This window comes from Microtus pennsylvanicus, chromosome X (assembly GCF_037038515.1).
Source record: "Microtus pennsylvanicus isolate mMicPen1 chromosome X, mMicPen1.hap1, whole genome shotgun sequence".
In the NCBI taxonomy this organism is placed as follows: Eukaryota; Metazoa; Chordata; class Mammalia; order Rodentia; family Cricetidae; genus Microtus; species Microtus pennsylvanicus.
Window position 1 is genome coordinate 50,531,454 of NC_134601.1, and position 26,800 is coordinate 50,558,253.

Sequence of the window (26,800 nt, forward strand, 5' to 3'; positions counted from 1 at the left end):
CAGGACTTGACATGGACTTTGGAAACACACTTCTTCTAAGGCTACACCTCTTAATCTTTTTCAAATACTTCCATTCCCCGATGACTAAGCATTTAAACATGAGCCCATGGTAGCTATTATTACTCAAACCAACACAAATGTCAAATATCTCTACAAACTTCTGTAAAACATATTACATGATAAAAATGGCTACCAGACAGCTAAAAAGGGTAAATTAATAAAAGGGCAAAGAGAAATGAGGCAAAGAAGGAAGCAAGGGACAGTAGCTGGTTGAGGGGAGATCTGCCCAATTTGGAGCTCTCCATCCGTCCCTATCATTTGAGAATAAGTTTCAATTCCTTTCACAAATCCTGAGCTACAGCTCCAGGCAGAAACAGACACTCTCTAGTGCATTTTGCAGACGGTGGCCTGCTTCCTCCCAAAGCCTCAGCAAAGCACTACTTCAACCGAGTTGACAGACAAGAATTCAGTTTGTGTGCAATTATATGAATAAATAAGCTAGCAGTATGCAGTACGATACTGTTAGGATGCTGTGGAGCTGCAGCGAGCCATGATTCCCAGCTAGGTACTCCATTAAGAGTCAACAAGCAGAACCTTCAGTGGACTGTGGAGCCAAGCTATAGTGCTCAGTGAGGTAGGCATGGGAAAGCGCTTTTCCTCCCTGTCCCTGTTTCTCTCTGTCTCTGTACCTCCCCGCTCCCCCTCAAATTCTTTCTCTGTTGCCCATGATGGCTTTGAACCCACAATCAACCTGAATCAGGTGTTATAACGTCCTTGCCGCTGCCATGGCTTGATTGAGATGCAGTTTTCATTTAGCGCTACATAAAGGAGCATCCGGACACCGAGAAGGGGCAATTATGGGGTACATGGTAGTTTTATTTTTAGAGATTTTTTTTGAGGAAATTCTGTATCACACACCAAAATGACCATGCTAGTTTTATATTCCCATTAACCATGTACAAGAATTATCCTTTTTCTACTTCTTCATTAGCATTTTTAATTAGTGACAAAATGATTAAGAAAGCTCTAGATCCGTTTTTGCTGTGTCTTCTACCAAACACTGTGTTCCTTTTTCTTTTTTTCTTTCCCTTGCTCTTTCTCTAATGATTTCTTGGGCTCGTGTACATTTTGATGACTGTTTATGGACTTTTGTCTTCCTTATTATCACATTCCCTTCTGTACAATAAGTACATTTGTACACGTACTCTACAATGTCATTGCTAAGTTACTTCAAGATCCCAAGGTCCCTGTTGTACTAAGTGGAATTTCTGTTAAGCCCATTTTATTATTTCATGGGGATTTTAACAATTACAACTCATGATTAGATACTCAATTACTTCTGTGGGCTTACACTAAACATCAAAATCAGTGCTACTTGCTTAATTGCCACAGTGGTATCTTTTCTTTTGGTTGTCTCAGTGAACTTTGCATAGGGAAGTGATTAGAACCTAAAACTATAAGGGAAAATAGAGGGGGGGGGAATCCTCCTGCTCATATTATTTAGGGTGATTTAAAATTGTCTAGGTATTAAATATTTGTGCATCTGTCTATTTGTCACTGCAATGAAGATACTCATTTAGATTGGAAAGTTATGCAAGATTTTATCAACGATGTTACCTGTCTAGCACTCCGCAGCTTTCTAATCCAGAGCATTTTTTCTCATATCTGAGTTCAGCTGTGTGAGTCATGACTTTGTGCTTAGAAGTTTATTCTAGGTCCTGTAAACAGTCCTTGGTTAATTGTCTAGGCCCATTATTTACAAATTTGATGTTTGAACAGTTGGCATTCAACACAGTCTGTCCCTAATTTGATGATTCAAACTTAAAAAGTTTCAGATGACTTTGGTATTATCCAATGTCCATTGGTTAACATGTAAGCAAATCATTTTCCTTCAGGTATTGTAGATAGCTTAGACATGGAAATAACTCATTTGGGGCTTACTTTTAGAGTATTTGTTTTCAACATATTATACAAGGATTTATTGCATATAGAATTGTCCTTACGGTACATCTTGTACATTGAGGAAAACAAGCACAAGGTAAGGTAGGTGACTTTTTCTAAGTTGATGGTAGATCATGGGTGAGAAATGGAAAGTATACTGCTGGAGGGAGAAGAAAAGCCGTAGAATGTGGGCTTGGAAGGCTGCCAAGGAAACGACACTCTGTCTTGTCATTTGCATGAAGGCTGGCTCTGTCTTTAGTGCTATTTGAATTGTTCATTGGGTGATGCTTCAACACAGAAGTGCAAAGTAATTGTAGTGGCTTAAGTTACCAGGTTCCTAATGAAAGACACACGTCTTTTTCTGGAAAGCAGATTCATCCTCTAGCAGGTGTGGGGTTAATTCAAAGAGTGAAAGATTGCACCATTCCAATTAGCACTTGATTACAGGTTACTTGAATTGTTTACTAGCTGTTTTTTCCTGTAACTCAATCACCAAATATACTCTGAAATCTTCTAAGTGGTTAGAATGGAGAGCTACAACACCACCCCAATGGGACTTCAGTTCTACTTGGAGTTGTTTATAAGGAGAAAAAAGTGACGTTATAACTGAGGAAATAGCCGCTGATATCATTTATTTTATTGTTAACAGCTTTACTGAGGTGTGATTTATTTATTGTAAAATTCATCCACTTGTCTCCGATGACTTTCGAGGCATAAACCAGGTCATGCCCCTCCCCGGCACGAAACGTATCAATGACTTTCCACTGCTCTTTAACCTGCCTAGAGAAGCCTTGCTCTGGTCGGAATAAAATTGCATTTTGACAATTCAGGGAAAACAGGGTGATTGGAATCTTGGCATGCGATGTTCGGTTTAGATGTATTTTTTTCCTGATTTGTCAGGTAAACGGATCTTTCTCATCTTTTAGAGCATCTCTTTGGTGTCACAGTTCTGCAAAATTTTCTGACTACAGTACATGCAGTCCTTTTCTTACATTGTGCCTTCTCTTCATTCTTTGTCTCGCTCCACACCAGTTAACACAGCTAGCCATGACTGTTCTCATCAATTTAATTCTAAGTTTCTTGAGGACACGATGTTCTGTCTTCTTTGTAGTGGGGTGAATGCAATTTGGGGCACACACACAATCTTAGGCTCTGGAGAGTTGCCTCAGTGTTAGGCTCTTCTCATCCAGCCTGATGATGCGAATTCAGTACCTGGAACCCACATAGGAGTAGGAGAGAACCAACTCCCACAAGTTGTCTTCTGGCCTCCATATGTGTGTTCTTCCCACCCAACTCCTATACACTAAAAATGAAATAAAGATAAGAAGAGTCTGTGTATACTTTTAGGGTACTACTATCCCAAATGTAAGTAGACTGGAGCTGGTTCATTTACTGTTGAATGCTGCCAGCCAGATTATAGGAGAGAGGAAACAGTAATTACCATCAATCTTTGTAGTTGCTTGACTTGGCTTATGTTTACTGAACATGATACTAAAATATTAGAGTTATATTTGATGTGTCTGCATTTGATTATTTCACTTTTAAGTAATTTATTTTTGTTATACTCTATTGGTCTATGAAGATTTACGGATAAATGGGTTCATCTTTATAAGTAGTTAAGAAGCTCTCTTTTCAAAACAGATGTCCTGAAGCATTTCATTTTTGACATAAGAAGAAAATGGATAAAAGCAATGAAGCAAGCAAAAGGGGAGAAGGAATAAGAACTGGCGGAGTACTAACTCTACTCAATACTTAACATATACAATGAATTGCTGTTTACAATCTCCAGTTCTTCAGGAAAAGGTAGACTTTGCTAAGTAAATAGACTTGGTTCTGCTCACCCAAAGGTGAGCCCTGAAGAAATCATAGGCTGATATCTAAACAACTGAATGTTCCATATCGTGGAGGTGGGGGCATGGGATTTGGAAAGAAGGAGAGGAAGGGAAAAAAAGAGCTAATGTTAAAACATCAGGAAAATATATTATGGACGATACTGTGGTCAGAATAAAAGAAAAACCCTATTGGCAAAGGAGTTAATAACTAGTTTCTAGTATCTCTAACATTTTCCATCTGAAAACTGCAAGCGAGTTTTCTCATAAATGACCGAGAGACTACAGTCTAAATAAAGCCAGTTTCCACCTGATGATGGTCCAAGTTAACATTTTTATTTGCTTTTGAATTGTGAGAAACTGTTATGCATTGTACAAACTATATTTTAAGTTTGGATACATTTTGTGGCTAGTGGTGTGACCCTGGGTAGTGATGCTGGGCAAAGATAGACAATGAGTTGCTCCTACTCAGTCATGTAGCTGCCAGAGTCAATGATAATGCTTTGCAGTGTCCTGTGTTGCTCAGCTATGAAATTCAGTAGCTTAGGCTACTAAACACATTGTCATGTTATGGTATTTTCAACCTATGATATAACCTCATAAAATCAAGGAACACCTGTGTATAAATCTGCCATGTAGCCATATTTTAGAGACAGCATTGAGAAGTTTGGGAGAGAAGATATAATTCTACCAACTCATCTTGTATAAAATTGACTAGGTGGCTGATCTGTTGTTATAAATTTCAGGCAGGAAGGAGGGAAGAGATGGCGATGCAGAGAGACATAGGGAAGCATTTTGCAGGAAGAGGAATGAGTAGCTAAAGTAATATACATTAAGTTGGCAAATGCTTGTGGCCCTCAACAACATGAGAGGAGTTTAGACTTCAGACAAATAAATCGCCATTCTTCTGTCTCTTGGCATTTTGCTGTATTATATCTCTGTTCTAAGAAGAAACTGAATCCTGAGCTACCAGAGAGGTTGTATACCCAGGGGAGGTGGCTGTGTTTCCTGGCATTTGGGACCAGTGGCAGCTCCCCCCCATCCTGAAGCCCACTTCTCTTGCTTGCAAAACCAGGCTCCAACCCAGTGACCTCTGTATTTACATGCCATCTGCTGAGAAGATCACAACACAAAGCTTTGAGCATTTGAATTTTTATATAGAACATTATAATTGGGAGAACAAAGGAAGGAGAAGCAGAGAACAGAACAGGAAGACCTGAAAGGGGAAGGGAGCAGAAGGGATGAGTTGGTTTTGGCAAGTCCAGAAGCATGACTCAATCTCATTTGCTTTCTCTTGAAACAAAGCAGGTTCTTTTCTGGTTTAGGTTCACCCCCAAGATTTGGTAAGCACAGCACTCATTTCTTCAAGCCTAGGTTGCTCCTAAGTGTACTTTTGCATTCTACTTTATGAGTGATGACTTTTGTGTTAGTAAAATTAAAAAAAATGGTATCATCTAATATCTTTCTCCCTATTTCTCCTAACATGCTCTTATGTGAGTGAGGGAGATGTAGAGAAAAAAGATGACAAGAGGGAAAAGGGAGGAGGGAGCTATAGAAGAGAAGAGCGAGAGACCAAGAGTGGTTGAGCAAGATGGATTAGGGAGTGGAGGTGGCAGGACACAATATGCCGTTTAGATACATTTCATTTTTGGACAGTTTTAAAACTCAGATTCACAATGCTTTCCTTGTTTTAGTTTTGTGTGTTACTTTTTGAATCAGCATTTCATTTTAAGGATCCTATCCCATCCACCTCCTAAGCCCTCAGTCTATATGGCCATCATACCATGCTCCGATTTCTGTCCTTGTCTATAAATCGATTTTGTCTTTGATCACTTCATTCTCATAAATTTATAGTGTATGTTTCATATTTTTATATCTCTGCATATATGTGGAGGTCAAAGGACAACCCTTAGGAGTCTGTTTTCTTTATCATGTAAGTCCTGGGGATGGAACTTAAGTTATCAGATCTGGGGGCAAGCACCTCTACTGAGCCATTCCACTAGCCCATCCTTGCACAAACTATTATGTGTCCTTTGTGAAGCTGACCTTTTGTCTTGCTAAGATACACAGGTGGATTGAGCAGGAAGCTCAAGTCACTTCACAAACAGATTGTATTCTTTTGGGCAAGTTGAAGTGGAGTATCTTTTCTGAGTCCATTTCTTGATTTTAAAAATGATTTGAGAAGGTGGTAGGCAAGAAGTCTCTACTCATGAGAGGTTTTAAGATCAAAGAAGTTCCAAGAAAATGGCAAGCACAGCAGGGAGGAGTTAAAGATACATTAACTTCTATCCCTTTTGTCCCCTGCACAATATGCTGCTTGATTGCCTGTCCTTGATATTCTCCACTGACAGCTGACATTACCTCGCTTCCCCTTGCAGGGTCAGTAGCTATCCCCAACGCTGAGGAACTGCCAGGTCTTCTAAAGCAGTCCTTAAATGCTTCAGCAATGAATGTGCCCTTCATGTGCCTCATGGTTTCCCCTGGGCACCTCAGGTGCTTGGATTATTTGGCCTGATTTCTGGGGTGTCCTGAACATCTGCTGTTGGACCATTTCAACATGGATCTAATTTGTCTTTTATCACTGGCTGGATTACGTTGATTAGTTCTTTGGATCCTCATCTCTGTTTAGAAGTTAGCTCAGGGCACTCACAGTCCTCTTGGCTTTTGCCCATCTGGACTGATTTCAATTCTTCAGCCTGCCTTAAGGAGAATTGGCCTCTGGTTCTGCTCCCCTACCTATGTAGCATCCACCCAGGTGCTGTGTTCATTCTCTCATTCACAGCCAATCTGGGTGACATCTAAGAAGGAAGAAATCCCGAGCCAGAAGTGACCTGGAGTGTTTTAGCATTTTAGTTTTAAACATGTCACCTTATATTTTTCTGTGTCTAAGCCAAAATTTATGTAATATTTTTTACATTGACTATGCTTTGGGGATTTAAACAGCTATTTCTGCTTTGTTCTAAAAATTGTGTCTGTGAAATCACAGACTTGATAGGATAGTTATTTTAAATATATATTTAATATAAATTCAAAACAAATAAGCCCTATAGAGGTTTTGCCATGTACTACTTAACAACAGCTCATACAAATGATCCATTCTGGAAATAGTAATCTTGTCTCAGTCTTCCATCTTGCAAACTGATAAATAGGTGCAGAGATATGGCTAGTTAATAAATTTTTAGAATTCAAACTTGACTCTTAGTTCAAAGGCCATTGCTATGGTTTGTATCACACCATAGTACCTTCGTCCTTTACATTAATCCCCAATCATTTTTTAATATAACACTTTTATTAATTAATTAAATATTTTCATTTATTTTACATTCTGACTGTTGTTTCCCCTTCCTCCTCTTCTCCCACTCTCTGCTTCCCCTCTCCATTCCAGCTATCCACTCTTCCTGTATCTCCTTTTGGAAAAGGACAGGCCTTCTTTGAGCATCAACAAAGCATGGCACATCAAGTTGAGGCACGGACCAGTCTCCTCTCCCTGTATCAAGGTTGAGCTAGGCAACCCAGAACAGGCCCTCCAAAACCAGTTCCAGTGCCAGGGACAGGTCCTGATCCCACTGCTAGAAGCTCACAAACAGACCAAACTACACAACTGTCACACACATGCAGAAGGCCTAGGTTGGTTCCATGCAGGCTTCCTAGCTTTCAGTCCAGAGACTGTGAGCCCCTATGAGCCTAGGTTAGTTGTTTCTCTGGGTTCCCTTGTGATGACCTTGATCCCCCCCCTCCTTCTCAACTGGACTCCCAGAGCTTGGCCTAGTGCTTGGCTGTGGATCTCTGTATCTGCTTCAATCAGTTACTGGATGAAGGCTCTGTGATGACAATTAGGATAGTCACCCATCTGATTATAGGAGAAGGCCAGTTCAGGAATACTGTACAATATTGTTAGGAGTCTTAGCTAGGGTCATCCTTTTGGATTCCTGGGCGTTTCCCTGGGACCAGGTTTCTCCCTAACCCCCAAATGCCCCCGCATGAAGACGTCTCTTTTAGTACTCTCTTTCTCCATCTCACCCCACCCCCAGTTTACCCAGAAGATAATTTCTATTTCCTGTTTCTTCAGATATCCATGTGTTCCTATTTTGGTCCTCTTTGCTAGCTAGCCTCTCTGGGTGTGTGCATTGTAGCCTGGTTATCCTTTACTTCACAGCTAATATCCACTTATGAGTGAGTACATACCATGTTTGTCTTTCTGGGTCTGGATTACCTTACTCAGAATGTCAATCCCTAATTTTAACCTATGATATTTTACATGTAATATCTGAGCTACCATTGTTGACATATATAAAAATATTAAATCATGATACATGATATGCATGACAATACCTGACTGCTCTTTGGACTGGAGAGGGAGGGGAGAGGAGTGGGGGGAGGGGGAGAAGGGTGGGAGGAGGGGGAGGGAAATGGGAGGCTGGGAGGAGGGGAAAACTTTTTTTCCTTTTTCTCAATAAAAAAAATTGTTCCAATAAAATAAATAAATAAACAAACAAAAAGAAATCATTACTAAATAACTAAATAAATAGGAAAAAAAAGGTCCTGACTTAGGACCCTGCCATATGGGAAAGAGTTGATGCTTAACTGATGGGTTCCATATATAATAGTTACCCCCAGGGACTAGAGCAGAGTAATAGCACTGTTCTAGAGGATAAAGTAATTAATTACAGAACAACCCCTAGCAAGAAAAGATACTACCAACGGATATGGAATTTATAAGAGGCTTACTTGCTTAACTGGAATGTTTACTTCTAGCCTGACCAGATCACATCTCTGGCTTGTGTTCCTGGTATAATTCTTTGTTTCTCCCAGAGGTTTTAGCAAGAGAAGCTTTTCTCCAGCTTGTTTTCCACTTAGTGTGTACCTACTGACCTGTGGATGGCCTCTGTTGAAGCATTTGAAATTCCCACCTTCTCCTTTTAGGACTTCCTCTAAGGAGGTTTATGTAAAAGGACATGGAAACCTTAAATGGATCTGTGGAGCTTAGGATCAAACGGGGCACTTGGAGCTATGGTGCAGGTGATTATAAGAAGCTCAGGCAGGCTGAGTGTTCTTGAATTTGCATTTGTAGGAGAAAGGAGTTCTTCTGTGCTGTTGTAACACCAAGACTGACTAGAGTTTGTTCTCCAAGTATATACACATCCTTAGTTTTCACCCAGCTGGCTCCTCTTGAAAGGCCAGATGGCTCATCTTGGAAGGAAACGTCTTAGTTCCACTTCCTTTTTTTGACCATCCAAATGACTTCTAAATAGTATTACTTTACTCTCTAAGTGTATGTCATTGCTAGAGGTGTTTGAATTATTTTTATGTGCTTTAAAATTTCTGGAAACCATGATAGTGACTATCTGCTTCATTATTATTATCAGAAATGAATAGCAGTTTCTCTATCTATTGCTCAAATAATATAGAGTGCAGGGACTTACGGAAAGTACATGGCTGAGTTCAAATGGAAAGAAGGTCACTAGAGGAAAAAGTGGCAGCTCAAAGCACAATGAATGAGTTCATGTTTTCATGACTCACACTGACATGATACTACACATTACTTTCTTTTTGAAGGAACAGATTTTGCTTGTTCTTGTAGGAGGCTTCTCCCTAAGGTCTCATTATCCTGAATAGTGTGCTCCAGATTCAGCTCACCATTCATTTCTAGGACACTGTAGTAATCTTTTTTTCCCACTGTTTCTCTGTGTCCCTTGCACTCACCTTTTCTTGCTCTTGGTTTGTACTTTCTTTGTGTATCTGTGTCTGTCTGTCTGTCAGTCTCTCTCTCTCTCTCAAACCCAAGCCTTTGTATTCTTGTGGATATTAGCTAAACACTGTAAAATGAAACTACATCCTTACTCAATGTACCCTCAACATGGTTTTGCTATGTAGTCTAGAATGGCCTTGAACTTGAAATCCTCTAGTTTGTACCTTCTAATTACTGTGTACACCGCCATGCTAGATAACAATTCTCTCCTGCTGTTCCATCACTCTGTAGGCTATTTTTTTTAGGGTGAGTGTCTGGTTTAGATCTCAATGTTGAAAGAAAAACATATCTTAAAGATTGTTATTAGGCATAAGGAGGCCTACCTGGAATTTTAGAATAGGAAGGGTCTCTTTAGGTTATCTTATACCAACTGAGACAATCATTTACATAATGGGCTCAAATCTTCTCAGGCACAACTTGCCTCAAGAAGTCCAATGAGCTGATAGCCTCTAGCCGCAGGTGCCATCACTTTCAAAAGAAATACTTGCTTGAGTTCTACCAGCCAATGGTTGATCATCAAAGTGAGGCTGAAATGACGTGTTATTTGCAGTCTTCGCAAAGGAGTTTGAAATTGTTCTGATCAATACAGTACACCAAGAGGTACACCATAGTCTGTGGCTTTTCTTGATGGCTTTACCTCTTTTCCTTTTTCAGTGATAATAGCAGTATAGTGTGGCCTCAGGCCTTCCCTTCCAACTACTGTATCTCTTTCTTGTCTTTCACAGGTATCACTCTCAAGAAATACCTTGCCTTTATAACCATATTTTAGCATCAATACCAAGGGTCTCACATGGGAGAAATCCTCTCTTCCCACCTCTACATCCACAGTAAGGAAACTGATGTTTCTGTGGCTACTCATGCAGACCAAGACATTCTAAATTCCAACTCAATATTCGTTCTCAAACTTCAGTCAACTCTGCAAGCCATAGCTATGGTTTGCAGACATATGAAGAAACCACATTCTACTGTTGACTTGAACATAACCGTTATTTCACTTTTGTTAAATCTGTTTTAGCTCCATGGGAAGCAATATCTGAACAACTTTGGTTTTAATGTCCGAATTATTTTCCAATGTTTATTGAGGGTAAGAGTTTTCATTAAGGAAATACTGGTGCACTGCCTAAAGTCACCCTACACACTGTCAGTAAACACATAAAACCCCACATAGTGAAGACTACGTTGTATATCTAACTGCCTTGTGAAACACATAAGACTGAAGGAACAACAAAATGAGAGGGATGAAGGTAGGAAAATGGAAGAAGGAAAACAGACTATTGGTTAGGAAGAAACTGAGAAACTTATCAAAACTGTCTCTGTAGCACCCATTATTTCATGCCAAACCCTAGTCTAACCTCACTAATTCAAAATATCCCTTCTCAATTGTCCTAACTCAAATTGCCCCCTAGATATGAACTAAGGATTGAAATTCTTTTCTCCTAAAAGATCAATTCATTTATCCTTGAATTGGATGAAGTGCTCCACTTTGAGCATCTTATTGAGATTGAGGATCTACACTGAATCAGAAATTAGTAACATTTGGCTGTTTTCTAAGAAAGAGGCTTGAGCAGCCTTTCTTTTCTCATTTAAAAATATTTGTAAATAAAACAAGATATTCCCCTTAATTTAAGAATGCCAAGAGCACAATTACACCAATCATTTGCCATTGCTACTATTCTTTTGGTTTAAGAGCTTTATAATGATCTCAATTTTGTTGTGCTGATGAAACAAAGCTATGGTTTGGACTCGTGATAATTTAATAGATTCTTAGTAGTGTACTGATAATTTAGCATCCCCTTTTCATTCCATAGAGACAGTATTATATAGAATCTTCACCAAATAGTCATTTATAATGTATAAGCCATTTTGTTTACTCACTAAAACAAGCTGTCCTTTCAGAATAAGAAGAAGCATGGGGTAACGTCGATGGAACACTAGCTTCACGACTTTTAAAGCCATGAGTATTTGAATATGCAGATCAAGGTTGTGTTTTGTATAAGTAGAAAGTTGCATCAGGTTGTATCTGATTTGAAAAGATTGGTTAATCTCTGACAGCACAAAGCAAGTGTTGGTGTTCATGTATACTTGGATTTATCAGGAGTGAGCTTCTTAAGTCCTCTGTCTGTTGGTTTACTTTTCAAACCTATTTAAAAGTGTTGACACCCAAATTGAATCTATGAATAGTGAGGAAGTGTATTTGATTACTATTATCATTATTGTTATAATTTGTGGTTTTGGAGATTTGAACCGATGTCTGCTTCTTCCTATGCTACTCTACTACTGAGCTGTTTCCTGGGCCATTTTTGGAAAGTTTTTATTTTGAGACAGGACCTCACTATGTTTACCAGGAAGACCTTGAAGTTTCTCAGCAGCACAGAAAAATTTGAATTCTGACCATGCCCCAGCCTCCCAAGTAGCTGGGATTATAGGCCGGTGCCATCAGGCCCAACTCAAATTACCTTTTAAATAAGAAAAGAAGATAGCTTTGCTGCTGAAAAAGACAGCATAATCGAATACAAAGCTACCATAGGCCAGTTTGGGTATTTACCGAATTTATTTCTCTAAGCATCTAGGGAACATATTAGGTGCTTCCTGTATTTCCTTTATAGCCGATTATAGATGACACAAACTAAATGGACTATATTGCCCAGGGACACCAGAACTCTTTTTTGTTCTTACCAGGTTAGCAAGCATGTAGTGATAACCTCTTGAATGTTTCCCCAGGATCACAACCTGCAGAGAAAAGAAATGAGAAATATTGCTTATTCGGGGGCATTTTTTCAATTCTACAATCAGTGGGATGGCTGGAATAAATGCTTTTAAATGACCACAATGTGCTGATTTTTTTTTACATACAGTAGAACCGTTGCTAATTAGACTAGAACCTTTTTTTTGTTGTATTTCGCTTATAGCAAGATAAAATAGGAAGAGTTGCCAATATCAAAGTTAAAATGTCAAAACAAAGGGATAAAAACACTTGAAACTTCCAGGTCAGTAGCATCATTGTCACTTAAAATAGACGGCAAAAGCAAAGCTGATGATCCTTCACCCATGAACTGGATTTCTGTACTTAGCTGTTGAGATGGAAAATGAGCTGAACTTAGCATACAAATTAGAAAATAGAATGTACTGTACATTTTTTTTTTGTTATCTGGAAAGCTTAGGGAATAGAGCACTCAAAGAATGGGGTTAATGGGATTTTCAGGTTAACTGAGGTTGTTTGGCTTATTGAAAACTTTCCTAAATGCTTGCCTTCCTTTTCTTGCCTTAACATGAACAATGTGTGACCATCTGTATATATTTTGACACTGAAGGCAATGCCCCAGGGCATTCAGAGGGGTTTTCCTTCAGGGGACATTTGGCAATGTCAGACAACATATTTGACTGCCATTAGTGAGACGTTTGCTATTAGCATAAAGTGGGTAAAGCCGGATATGCTGCTAGATGTCTTCCAATGTTTAGGACATTTCCCACAACTGGTCTCAAATGGCAGCTGTAGTGAGTATGAGAAACATTTCCTCAGTCATCATAGTTGCCATTATTTTCATCAGCAATGCTGTGTTACATACTTGGCCTTCAGTTTACAGAGTGCGTTTCATTGTCTCGTTATGTCAGTGGGCTAAATATTTTCCAACCAAATGAGCTGTTTTTTTTTTCTTTTTCTACACGTAAAGGTTTATTTTCATGTAACAAAGTACAGCAAAATTTTGTAGAACACTGAGGCACTGCATCTGTCCTAGATACAGGGATCAAGGAAGGGAGTAGTATACAGATTAAAGGAACAACCTGATGTGCGCTCAAGTTTTGGACCAATCTGAAGCTAAGTGTATGATAAGTAAAACAAGGGGAACTATGAATATAATGTTTGGAACAGGTCTTAAGGATGTAATGCAAGATAGAGGCTTTAGGGTTAAGCTTTATGAATTCCTTTTTGGATACAGCTGGGTCTGGCTGTCAGAGGTTTGAAAACAACTGGACAAGGTGCCGTATTGTCCACATAGCAAACTGCAAGTATATATGAAAGTCTGAATAATATTAGTTATCACGACTGCCCTTATTGTATGTCTAAAATATGCTTGCCTTGTACTAGATGTTGTATGTTTGAGTAATTTCCAGAAAATCTGAAGTCTAATTTTACACATGAAGGATCACAGTCCGAAGGTAGTTGAATTTCTCCAAGGCCATATAGGCAGAAAAATGGTAAATCTGAAATTAAAAGCTGGCCTTTTTCCTCTGGATATGCTGACAGTGCAGTTAGACCCTCCAGATCTTTGGTTTCCACATTCACACATAGAAACAATCCCACATTAAAAACATCTGAAAAATCATTTCAAATAGAACGTATGCAAACTATTTTCTTCTCTGTTCTCCCAAGCAATGCAGTAGAACTAGTTGTTTCATATTTATGTAGTAGTAATTGTTAATATAAGTAATGTACTTGTTATTTTAAAAATATGGAAAGATGTTAATAGGATTTTTGCAAGTAGAACACTGTTTTAAACAAAGGCCTTAAACATCTACCTACTTTGGTAAATATCAGAGTTAGAGTACTGCTGTAGAGCCAGTACCCTCAGCATGACTGTATGTCATGTTTCAATTTGCCTCATGATTTTTCAACTTCATGGTGGTGTCCAAATTACATACATGCAGGAGAGATTGTACTTTATGTATCAGAACTGATAAGTGATGGAACCTTTGTTCCGGGTAGGAAAGTGCTCTCTTCCTTAGCGCCATCGACAGATCCGGAACAATACTTTAGGCATGCCGGCTGTTTTCCAGCTTCCCTACAGAATTTAATAGATTACCTGAGCCATTCAGCATTTTCTTATAAAAGGGGTTTTGTGTCAGATTATTTCACCTGACTAAAGGCTAATATACATGCTCTAAGCTTATTTGAAGTAGATTAGGCTAAGCTAGGGTTAGAGATAGGTTCCGACTATTATCTGCATTTTCACTTACTATATTTTCTATTTCTAATCATTTCATGAAATCTAAATGCTGAAGATTGTTCTATTTTTTGAAGAGGAAGAAGACAAGATATCTAAGGCCTGAAGCAGAAAGGGAAGGTCCAATGGAGGGTATAGGTTTAGGTAGACCCATGGAAATGGAATGGTATCTTTGAGTAGAGTATCATGTTTACTTTCCTGTTATTATAAGACTCAAGCCATTTCTCTTTGTTTATGAAAGAGAGAGAGAGAGAATGAGAGAGCACAAGAGAGATGTTTTCAATTAATTTAAAATATGAACCACATTTCAGACTGATTATTTATGAAGGAAAAGAAAGGTTAATGAATGTCTTGAGGGGTGATTTCTCATGCTGCCATGACACAAAATAAGCTGTTAGGTGCCTTTTGGGATGTATTCTTCAGTGTCTGCTTGTGAGAAACATCCTTGCTGGTAACATTTGTTAACTTTTGGTGGCAAGTTGGGACCATACATTTGTTGAATTTTTAATTCACTGACAACCTTCAACATAATAAAACTAGAAAGTTTTGAATTCTTCAAGAAAAATGAGCAATATTCCTAAGGACATGCGACAAATGCAGAGAAAAATAAGAAAGTCTGTTTCAGTTTTGAGTGGAGGCCATGTTTATTGTGCCTTTCCACAAGAGAAAGGCAAGAAAGAACAGTAGCCATTGGTAGCGTCATTACAAAAGCCCTGGATGACTATCCAGAGGTTAGGTTTTGGTCATGCACTCACTTCTTGACTTTGGACTCAGCTTTCTGAGCCTCTATCAACTTATCCACAGTTTGGTACTTGCTCTTCTAGCAGAGTTGCTATGATCAAACTGGAGAATATCTACAAATGTATTTGAGATGTGAATAATGAAATATGCCACAGTACTTCCATGTAGAGAAAGAGGTTATTGTTCATCAAGACATTGCATTTTCAGCCTCAGGAAAACTTGGAGCTGTTAGAATAACTGCTTTGGTCAATGCCCAGGTGGTGTGCTCAGAACAAATGGACTTTTTGGAAGGTAGTTCTCGCCCATCACCCTTTCTTGAGTTAGCCTTAAGTTGGAGGAGACGGGAAAGTTATCTAAAGATAGGAACAGTTAGGTGTCACAAAGCTGCTGCACTGAAGCCCATAATTAATTCTTCATCCTTGCTTTCAGTGCCTTTTTAACTCTGATTTAACATACAGTTCTTACCAATCCCAGTAAATTAAACACTACAAGCTAGAAGGGGAGTGTATGGAGGCAGGGAGTGATGTTAGGAGAGGTGCATTAGTACCAGAGGAAGTGACAGACTGCCTTAAAGGAGAAGGAAGAAACAACGAGAGAAAAGCAGGCAACACTGTGCTCCTGCACAGTATAATCATGGCTATTTGTTGTGAGTGCCTGAGTCATCAGACCATAGTTTACTTTGATCAGAAATTTCTGATGAAAATTCCAGGGACATGCAATATGTTTCATAGAACGTTTCCAACAGAAATGCTCCCCTAGTTGTTAAGAGAGTGAGCCTCAGTTGTCTTGAGATCTTCTGTGGAGTTGCTTATACTCCTACTGATGGGAGTTAAATGAGGCCTCAGTGAGAAATGCGCTATATTTTTTGCTTGCCCTTTACTTTTAGACTTGTTTTCTGGGAGAGGCTTATGAAAATAGGGAGGGATGGGGATATTGGGGATAATATGGTGCACAAAAGAACTGGATATTTAATAGGCGTGTTCCTGTTCTGCTAATCCTCAATCTTTATTCTTTCTCCATCTGTTACAGATGAACGAGGCATAAATTGTACCCTTACTTCTTTAATGACTCTGGTAGCCAAGAGAATATTCAACTTTGCTTTTTACAGTAATTATAATAGATCTTTCTGAATTAGTTTCAGAACTTCAAGGATAAAAAGCTGTTTTTACACTCAGATGTGACATTTAAGGAAGAAATACCAAGTTCCCACATCTATGCTCTATAGTCACTTTGCTTTTGTAAGATGTGCTGTGGATGATAGATGGCCTGCTGTGATGGCAGGCACGATAAATGTAATAAGGGAAAATGTGTGAAGTGGAGATAAAATTCATTGTTTTAGGGAAATCTACTTTTACCTACATTTCTACCATCTCAAAGGGGACCCCCCCTCCCATCTACAGTTCTCATTCACTGAGCCGAGGTTTGTTTGCAGAAGAAAGACCGCATATATACTAACACTGGGCCATACAGACAGTGTCAAACTTCCTGCCAAGGAAATCAGTGAATCATGGTTTCCTGATTTGGGGTGAATTTTTTTCCCTTTTTAACCTGCCCTTCATCCAGTTGTCTGTGAAACTGAGTATCTCTGAGGAGTTCAAAATGATTTCTAAGATATTTAGTTGTGTTTTTTTTCCTCAAAGAGACCCTTCCTTTTCCAATTTCATGTTTAATCTAGACATTTTCATAATTTTAGAAATTTGAGATGAAATTGCTCCACAAGACTACTTGAGAGAGGCCCACATATCCTCTGGGAGGCAAAAGCATCTGTTTTTCTATGCTCACATTTCAGAAAAAAAAATATGTGTGTGAAGAAGTGTGTATGTTTTCCCCCCCCTTGGATCCATCTGGTATGCAGATTAGGTTATTTGCAGACCTAAGTAGTTCCATGTTTGGTTTTCTACATCAGCGCCAGAAAAAGATCTATGGAGAAAGATTGATCTTGCTTTGAGTAGAGAACATGCCTTGATGTTCACCTTAATTTCTTTCTCTTTGATTTAAGTATCATGTGAAAGCTTGGGCAAGAGGATCTGGGAGAGAAGGTTGGGTTTGTAGGGGAAGATTCCTGGTTTAATTCACCAGGCAGTTTTCCTTTACTTTATGGATATTCTGTCTGTAAGTAAAAACAAAAAACAAAAAACTATTAGGTCACATCCTCTATGTTCAATGAAAAAACATTTTTTCAGGCTCACATCTGCCTTCCCTTTCTCTTTTTTAGTTGAAAAAAAAAGCATTGTTTTCCTTTGGCACTGGATATAATTTCAGCAGTGTGGAGGAGCTGAACAAATGATATGCTGCAGAAACCGGCCGTGAACATACCACACCTTTGAGAAGAGATTTTTTAAATGTGATCAAAGGTGTTCATCTTCCTCAGTGTTTGAGTCCTAGTAAACACATCAGAAGCAAATTCCATTAGAGTTATTTCCTAGTAAGTTTAATGTGCGCACACTTACTCTCTTATGTCGGAATAGCAGGGCTTTATATAGCAGCCATCTTAAGTGAGTGTGCTGGACTAGAGTAGTAGAGAAAACCTATATTGAAGTCAGTCCAATGGTAGTGGAGGGTATGAATGTTGTGCACACAGAGACTGAAGGTTTTCATCAGCAAGACAAATATTCATACAATAGAGGAATCTTGTCAGTAAGTGCACTGTCTGTAGGGAAGCTTGTGTGGAAAGAAAGGAATTGAAGAAGCAAGAAACAAAATTCTAGAATGGCAGGATTAGAGGGTAAGAATTTTACCAAAGATCATCCTTTAGGGGTAACTCTGTGCTTCCCAGACTTTCGTATTCCATTTATCATAGCTTAATGCAATATTTGGAAGCTTTAATAAGAAGTGGCAAGAGAGGGTCAGCAAGGTGGCTCAGCAGATATGGAAACCAAGCCTGATGACTTCAGTTTGAACCCTGGCCCCACAGGTTGGGAGGAGAATACTGACTCCTGCAAGTTATCTGTCCTCTCCCTTACACATTTGTAGCATGGTATGTGTGTGCTCACACACACACACACACACACACACGTGTGTACACACACATTTTAAAATACATTTAGTTAATTAGAGTTATATTTCTTCTTTTGTAATATAATGTCTCACTATGTAATCCTGACTAGCCACGAACTACTTGTATAGTCCAGACTGGCCTTAAACTTGAGGCGACCCTCATAGTTACTTTCACAGAGATGTTTGTTTTGATTTGCACAGCTTTATTTTAAATGCCTATTCAAGGCTTTGCTTTCTCTGTGTGTTTTGTATGCACATTTATGCTCAAACCATTATAATTTGTGAGCTTATGACAAGGACCTTCTGGGAAGACTTTATGGGTGATGGCATTGGAATGGTAGTATCCTTATCATTTGAATTTTTTAAAAATGGAATATTTTCTGATTATCTAATGAAATAAGTATATTAAAGCTCCCATATAAACAGGGTACATTAACAGGTCTTCTGGACTGAGTACATCAAGAAAAGGTACAGTGTTTGTCAATGCATCATTTTGTAGGAAATTGATAATTATTAAAGGTGATGTATTAGAAAAAACCATGAACCTTAAGTTATGTGGTCCTGGATTCAAATCCTGTTGTTTAATTGTTAGCTTCATTATTGTGTGCAAAATCAGGGTGTCAATACAGTATTAGAGACACAGGTGTAGCTTAGACTGATGAAGCATCCGGATAGGAAACGGAGAGAGAAAGCACCTGGTGTGGCTACAGAGACTAGAATAGGGATGCCTTCTTTGAATACATTTCCATTTGTGAAGTGTTTTCAGTATTTGACACAGTAATCTGTAAAAACGTTTGATAGCTGAAGTGAATGACCATGTTTATATTTTCAAATAAAAGGAAATATCTCGCAGAAACCCAATGCAATTTTCAGGGTAATTGCTTAGTTGGCAGCTTTCTTCCTCTTCTGGGAGCCATGTCATTTAAGTGGATCTCAATTTGCAAATGGATGACAAATGACTGAGGCTTAGTTCATCGGGGCTGGGGGTGGGGGTGGGGGCGGACAAACATACAGTTCTCCACACTCAGAAATGTTTCCTTTGGCCTTTCGCTTTTTTGTTTTGAATCTGGCACCATCTTGTCCTGCTCTCCAGCTCATCTACCTTCATGATCACACTGGCATGCAGACAGTTCAAGCTCCCTAGGAAGAACTGCCTAGGAACTGCCTAGGAAGAACTGCCTAGGAAGAACTGTTCAGTCAAGCACAGGGAGTCTCTAAATGGCACTCGCTGAATATTCCGGTTTTCTGAGCCACTAACGAAACCATGGGTAGCTTAAAATCAGCAATGCTGGAATTATTAACCCAGAAATGAGTTGATACTACAAACGGATCCTTTTGTCTTTTGACAATAGTTCGTTTTCTGGCATACTGTCAGCCTCAGAAGAAGTGTGCCTTAAAGTACCTACTATACGGAAAGCTGCCTCTATCAACCACCTTTTCATTTTCTTTCCCTTTAATAAATATTTGTTGAGGGCCCAGCTGTGCCAATTGTGGGGATAGACCACGGGAAGACGGAGGTCACAAGAATCTGGGCCCTAGTTTGGAGGCTGTCATGCTTGAATGGGAAAGACAGCCAAGTTAACAGATGATTATAATCCAGTGGGAGAAGTGCGAGAACAGAAATATGAACAAAGTACAACTGAGGAGAGAATGATTAACTCAACCTGCTATAGATAGAAAGCACTTTGTCTCCAACGAGAAATCTAAAAAATTTTTTCCTTTGGCTTTTATAAGTGGGAACCTGACAAACAGGTAACTTAAATAGAATGCTATTTTGAAAATGAAGAGAGATCTATTGTAGAAGGCTATTTTTCCAGATTTCAGGAGAGTCTTGCTGTTTTATAGTGCTTCAGTCCTAAAGGAGAGGTTTTTTTTTAAATTAAAAATATTTGTTTATTTTAAAACAAGGTCTCTATAGTCTAGAGTAGCCTCAAACTCATGATCTTACCTCAGCCTCCCAAGTGCTAGGCTTATAGGCATGTGCTACCATATAAATCTGTTTTTGCAGTTTTCAAAATTAAATTATAATTATTTCATTTCCCCCTTACCTTTTCTCCCTTAACCATACCTTCTGTGCCATCCTCCCTTATTCCCTCTCAAATACACAGCCTCTACTTAATTATTTTTGTTGAAGTCTATGTATTGGACCTGCTGAGGGAAGGCTAATTCTCCCTCTCTTATCAGTCACTAATACACTGTAGCTTTTTATATAGGGATGGGGCCCCATGAGATTTCTCCCCTTTCATATTAGCAAATCTAATGAAGTTGGAATTGTTTAGGTCTTGTTTAGGCAGCCATACTGTTGGGATTTCTTGGGTATAGCATCCCTGCCATTTCAAGGATGGCTTTTACAGTCTTTCCGTCCCCTCTTCAGAGATGTTCTCTGAGCCTTAGACGTGAGGTGGTATCGCAGATGTATCAATTGGCACTGGGCAGCCCATAATCAATTTTTTCCATGCATTTTGGCCAGTTTCTATCTGCTGTAAAAAAGAACTTCTTTGATAAGGAGTGAGCGCTCTACTGATCTATGAGTGTAAGAATAACATTTAGAATGCAGTTAGGAATTTTACTGGTCTAGTAAAATGGCAGCAATAGGTTCTTAAAGGAGAGAATTATATTTGGGGTAACTATAAGGGAAGTATTTGGTGTGAGGTAGCCAGGTGTTATATAAAAAGTTGTGATTGAATGATGGTGGGAGAAGCTAAGTTAGAAGGGCCATGTAAATGGTCAGATAGCAAATTAAAGGGGATCTGCTAAAGGCAATATGCCTTAGATTTATCAGCTATTAGCTTTATGATCCTAGACAAGTTAAATTATATCCAAGCCTTAGGTTTCCATCTGTAAAATAGGAAATATAGGGGATATAATCACATAAAGGAATAAAGTATTATAGACACCAAAGAAGATTGCTGGGTTAGAGATTCTGTTTTTCAATGTAACTTGGAGCAATTAACTAATGCTTTCTAGGTTTGAGTAGCCTACTTGGTAAAAGCATCTATCACTAATAGCTACTTCATAGAACCAAAGTAAGAAATGTGTGAAATATATCTTTAGCTCTTAAGACAGTCTAGTGCTTGTCCTATATTGATTGGTTATGCTCTTTTCAAGCTCCTAATTGACTTTATCTTTCCCTGCAGAAATCATATCCATTCCTCAAGACCCAGTTCACAGGCAGCCTCCTGAATAAAGGTTTGCTTGAATTCATGTCCCTCTATACCAAGAAAACAAACCACAAAACAAAGCAACAACACCCTGCAGCTATGGAGTGAGAAGAATGGAGATGCATTAGTGCTTAGGTACAGAGGGATGCTCTTGCCAGTTATTAGGATAATACTGGGAATGAGAGAGAAGGAACAGAGGTTTGCAATTGGAAGTAGGGTGTTGAAGATGTAGCTGCAAAATGTGGTGATAAATCATCTACAAAGTAATGAGTCTAGATGGGAAAAGCCTTAGCAAAGGCCTTTAGGTAGAATATAACAGAAGACTAGTTTTGTTATAGGCTAGTATTTTTCAAGACTTGTGTAGAAGAGGCATAGTTTGAATGAGAATGTCCCCCATAGGTTCCTGCATCTGAACACTTGGGATTCAGAGAGTGGCAGTGTTTGGGGGAATATTAGGAGGTGTGGCCTTGATGGAGGAAGTATATTACTAGGGGCAGGCTTGGAGGTTTTAAAGCCTCATAACGTTCCCAGTGCTTTCTCTGTATCATCCCCATGGTAAAGCATATAAGCTCTCAGCAGCCTGTCATAGCCACCATGCCTACTGCTTACTGCCATGCCTCCCTGCCTTGATGGACTCTTATTGCCCTAAAACTCTAAACCCCAATAAGCTCTTCCTTGTATACATTGTCTTGGTCATGGAGTTTTATCCCAGCAACCAAAAAGTGACTATAACAAAGCACTCTTTTAAATGTTTATCTTTTTATCTATTATCTATCTATCTATCTATCTATCTATCTATCTATCTATCATCATCATCATCATCTGCCTGCCTACCTATCTATCACCTATTTATTCATTTGAGGTAAGATGTCACTATGTATTACAAGTTGGATTAAAATCTCTATATAGTTAAGGATGACCCTAAACATAGAGTAATTCTCCTATTTTAGACACTCAAGTACTGAACTTAAAGGAGTGTACCACAGCACCTTTAAGATTCTCTCTCTCTCTCTCTCTCTCTCTCTCTCTCTCTCTCTCTCTCTCTCTCTCTCTCTCTCTCTCTCATGTGTGTGTGTGTGTGTGAAAGCTAGAGTCAACATTAGATATTTTCCTCAATTCCTTCTCCATCTTATTCTTGACAGACATGGTAAAAGGGTGAGTTTGGTGAACCAAGAACTCACTTACTCAGCTAAAATGTTTAGCCAGCAAGTGCTAGGGATCCCACTCTCTCCACCCCACCAGACTTGTTTATCTAAACATGGGCTTGGGAGACCTGAACTGACATCCTCAGGCTTCTGCAGCAAGCACTTGACTGAGTCAGAGATTTCATTTCTCTGAATCTTCACCACAGTCCTTTAAGGTAGGTTCTATTGTGAATGTATTATTCAGGCTAAGACACTGAGGCTCAGAAAAGTGTGACAACTTGCCTTAAGACTCATAGGCATACAGTGTTGGAGATGGAGGTCAAAATCAGGTTTAACTGATTCGAAAGCCTAGTCAATGTTAACAGCCATACTACTATACTGCTACTATGAATCATTGTTGACAAGAATTGTCATTACTATCGTTATTACTGTAGGATGATCAGCTCCCATCATGCATTCTGTGTAACAAAGACTGTCTACTGCTATTATGTATGATTACCTAAGTGGCGATCAGTTGAGGCCCAACTCTTCAGAAAGTCTTCTTTGTAGCTGGATATCCTGGGAATCTCCCTTTGATTCCCCTAATTATTTCATGAAGCTTTGTGCTTGGCTCATATGATCATGACTCCAATTTTTGATTCCCTCTCAGCATATGACATGAATTGTCATTGTTGAATCACAAGCTGCATTTGTGATGAATGTTGGATAATCAGAACAAAAGCACAGGAAAAATAATTAGAGGGAACCAAAGGGAAGAAACACACAGCCTTGAACAAGAGACTGTGTGAAGGTTTCGAGGACTCAGTCCCTGAAGCTCTGACAATGTATTTTGATCCTTGTCTGAATGCAAATGAACAACTCCATCAAATCTTAGGCAGCTTGTCACAGTGTGGGTTATTTAGCTAGTTAATTAAAAGTCTGAGTGAGCCAGGGCCTCTCTATACTGTGTTTTGAAGATAACCAAGCCTGTGTTCTGACCAGGCAAGTTAATTTAAAATAAGTGACCTCAATTGGGTAATGGTTGCAAGTTCAAACTCAAGAATCATTATAATTAGTCCCAGATGGATCTTAATTGTTCGTTGAGGAAACAGAGGAGGTGGTGGGGAGAGAAATGGTTCAGCACAAAGTAAAGGTTATTGCCCACACCTTTGGAAAGCAAGGGAGCTGACAATGGCAGGGCCCAGTTAATGTTGTCCAAGAAGAATTCCATTGCTGCCTTTCCAAATGCATTCTTTTAGATGTGGTACATAAAACGGATTGAAGTTTTCAGGAAATAAGGAATGGAAGGCAACAATCTTAAACATGTGATCTTATGCAAGTTATTTAACCCCTGTGTGCCTGTTTCTCACTGTAATGGAAAATATGAACTCACTCCGAGTGTCACCTACATCAGAGGGTCAAAATGATATCTTGTGAAAATGTTCTAAAACCATGGCAAACTCTGCCACTAAGAAGAAAGTATTTTTCTTAACCACGCCTGAAAGATGGTGGCCAGGACAGAGTGCATAGTATGTTCAGCACCATTCAGTGTGTGAGCTGGGTTTCTCTAATGCTTAAAAGCCCTGGAGCTCCAAATGATTCTGGAGTTTTTGGAAGAAGTTAGAGCAGAGCACGCATGTTTAGGTTTTTTTCCTAACATAGTGAAATTAGACCCAATTCATTTAACATATTATCACATATTAATTATTAACATAATATATTAAACATATCAAACATTAATTCTTATATATATAATATTTAAAATATATTTTCCTTGGTGTTGCATGCTAAAACAACACTGTGGTACCTGAGATGAAAGTAAGTCAGAGTTATAGTGGGATGGCTTTATTCTTACTTCTTTTTTTTAAATGACCACTTAGGTCTCCCTTTAGTGTTCTGATATGTTCTTTTTGCACATATTATGTCTGTGGCCATACTACACTAAACAAGCCAAATTTCGTCTAATTGCCTCTATCTTCCAAAGCCTTGGAAGCCAAAAGTCATTAAACAGAATCTGTAGAATGCTCAAAATGAAGTAAGTGAAAAAAAATTATACTGTAGTGGAACGTGTTGGAAGAGCAGTAGTTTGATCACTTAGGGATGCACACAATGACTATTTGGAAATTATTTGAAATGTATTTCTAAAGACTGAGCCCTGCATCCATATTAATCTTTACCACTAGGAAATGTACTGATATTTCATTTGTATTTTAATAAATAAAGCTTGCCTGAAGATCAGAGAGTAAAGCAGCCACACTGATAGACAGTGGAGACAAACACCTTTAATCCCAGTTGTGACACTAGTTGCCATAGAAACCAGGCTGCAGTGTTACAAGCCTTTAATCCCAGAACTAGAGAAGTATATAAAATGGGAGAAGACAGCTCTCACACACAGTCTCATTCTGAGATTACTGAAGGCAGGACTGCCATTTCAGACTAAGGTCAAGGTAAGAGCCAGTGACTGGATGCTTTGCTTTTCTGACCTTCAGGTTGAACCCCAATATCTGTCTCTGGGCTTTTATTAATTATGTTACAAGGAAATACTTATACATGGCTTTGGTGGGAATTTATAAATGTTTAAGTCATAAGTACAGTGGTCATATCTACACATCTAGAAGGCTCCTGTTGTGCACCAAAAGTAAAAGTCGCATTATGTATGCAATGCATATAGGTCTGGGGATTATATCCGAATGACAACTGATGCTCCCCCCTCTTCCTCAGTACAAAAAGTCAGGATATAAATTTGTTAATCCAGCAAATGTTTACTAAGGAGCATAGTGGTACATGAACTTAATCCTAGTATTTGGGAGGCAGAGGCAGGTGGATCTCTGTGAGTTTGAGGCTAGCCTGGTCTATCTAGCTAGTTCTAGGAGGGCCAGGGCTGCATAGAGAGCCCCTGTCTCAAAAAGCAAAAACAAAAATAAACAAACAAAAAACCCCAACTAACCATAGACCCCAAATGTTTGTCAATACCTCTTATCTATCAAGCTGGGGATACAGCATGAGAAAATCACAAAACCCTGTCTTCACAAACACCACCTTCTCTTTCAGTTGTCTAATGCTCACTTATTTTTGTGCTTGGTAGATTCCGATATGGTCTTGAACTCTTATCTTATCCAGTCTACTATCTAGTTACTCCATACAGATATGTGTCCCACCATCCTCCTTTGCCTTATCACTCCTTGAGGGGAGAACCCCAGTTTCCTACTTCATGTGTTTTTTAATGTAGTGCTCCATAGATAAATATTCAGTGTATGATTGTGGATGACAAGAATGGAAAGGATACAGAAACAGGGGAGAAGGATGGATCCTGGGACTCGCTTGACATGTTATTTTTCTAGCGTGATATGATTTTATGTGAATAGTCTATCCTTAACCTTAGCACCAGTTCCCTTTGTTTGGGTAGGAAGTGGGTACTATGGGATGGAGAAGACAAAACTCATGAACACTTGGCTATTCAGTCCTTGTATTGGCATAACCTGGTATCTAAAAGAATATGACCAGGGAAATCATACTCATAAGTTCTTGTTCCTTCATTCTCTAGTTGTGATACAGTTATGCATGCTAGTCCCTCTCTTAACACCTCAATTAAAATGAAAAGGTAGATGAATGCCTAAGCAGTATCTTGTCATTTCTGGTACCATGTTATGCTATTGGCTGGCAGAAAAAACAATTGCATCTAGAGGATGCAAAGGTCAAGTTATGTTTTGACATGTAGGGGCATTTCAATTGTATTTTAATAAATAAAGACTGCCTAAAATCTGAGAGAAAAACAGTCCCACTGGTCAGCCATACAGATCATATTATGGTAATACACACATTTTATCTCAGTAGCCATAATGACACACACCTTTAATCCCAGTAGCCACAGAAATTTTGCGGCACATGCCTTTAATGACGGTGGTGCAAGTCTTTAATCCCGGCCCCAGAGAAGATTATAAAATGGGAGGAAACAGCTCTCAACAGACAGTCTCATGCTGAGATTCTGTGAGGCAGGATCACCCTTTCAGACTGAGGTCGAGGTAAGAGTCAGTGGCTGACTGTTTTGCTTTTCAGATCTTCAGGTTGAACTTCAAGTTTTGACTCTGAGTTTTCATTAATTGTGCTTCACTGACCAGTATAGTTCATATTTTTATGATTTATTTATTTATGTATATGCATGTGTGTCTCCCTGTGTGTATGTGCAAATGATTGCAGATGCCCTTGGAGGCCAAATGCCCTCTGGAGCTGGAGTTGCAAGGATGTGGGTGCTGGGAACTGAACTGAGGTCTTCTGCAAGAATAGTACATGCTCTTAATTGCTCTATAGCCCCCAT

At 39.0% G+C, this 26,800-nt stretch overlaps 1 protein-coding gene across 3 annotated transcripts in view; it reads right to left on the bottom strand.

Moving 5' to 3' along the window:
* The window catches only part of Gria3 (glutamate ionotropic receptor AMPA type subunit 3), a 274,359-nt gene that overhangs the window by 93,178 nt on the left and 154,381 nt on the right, over positions 1 to 26,800 (bottom strand). For all 3 annotated transcript variants that reach the window (XM_075958406.1, XM_075958408.1, XM_075958407.1), the window contains exon 5: positions 12,196 to 12,249. In XM_075958406.1, coding sequence (XP_075814521.1) covers positions 12,196 to 12,249 — 54 coding nt within the window. The remainder of the gene's footprint in view (positions 1 to 12,195; positions 12,250 to 26,800) is intronic.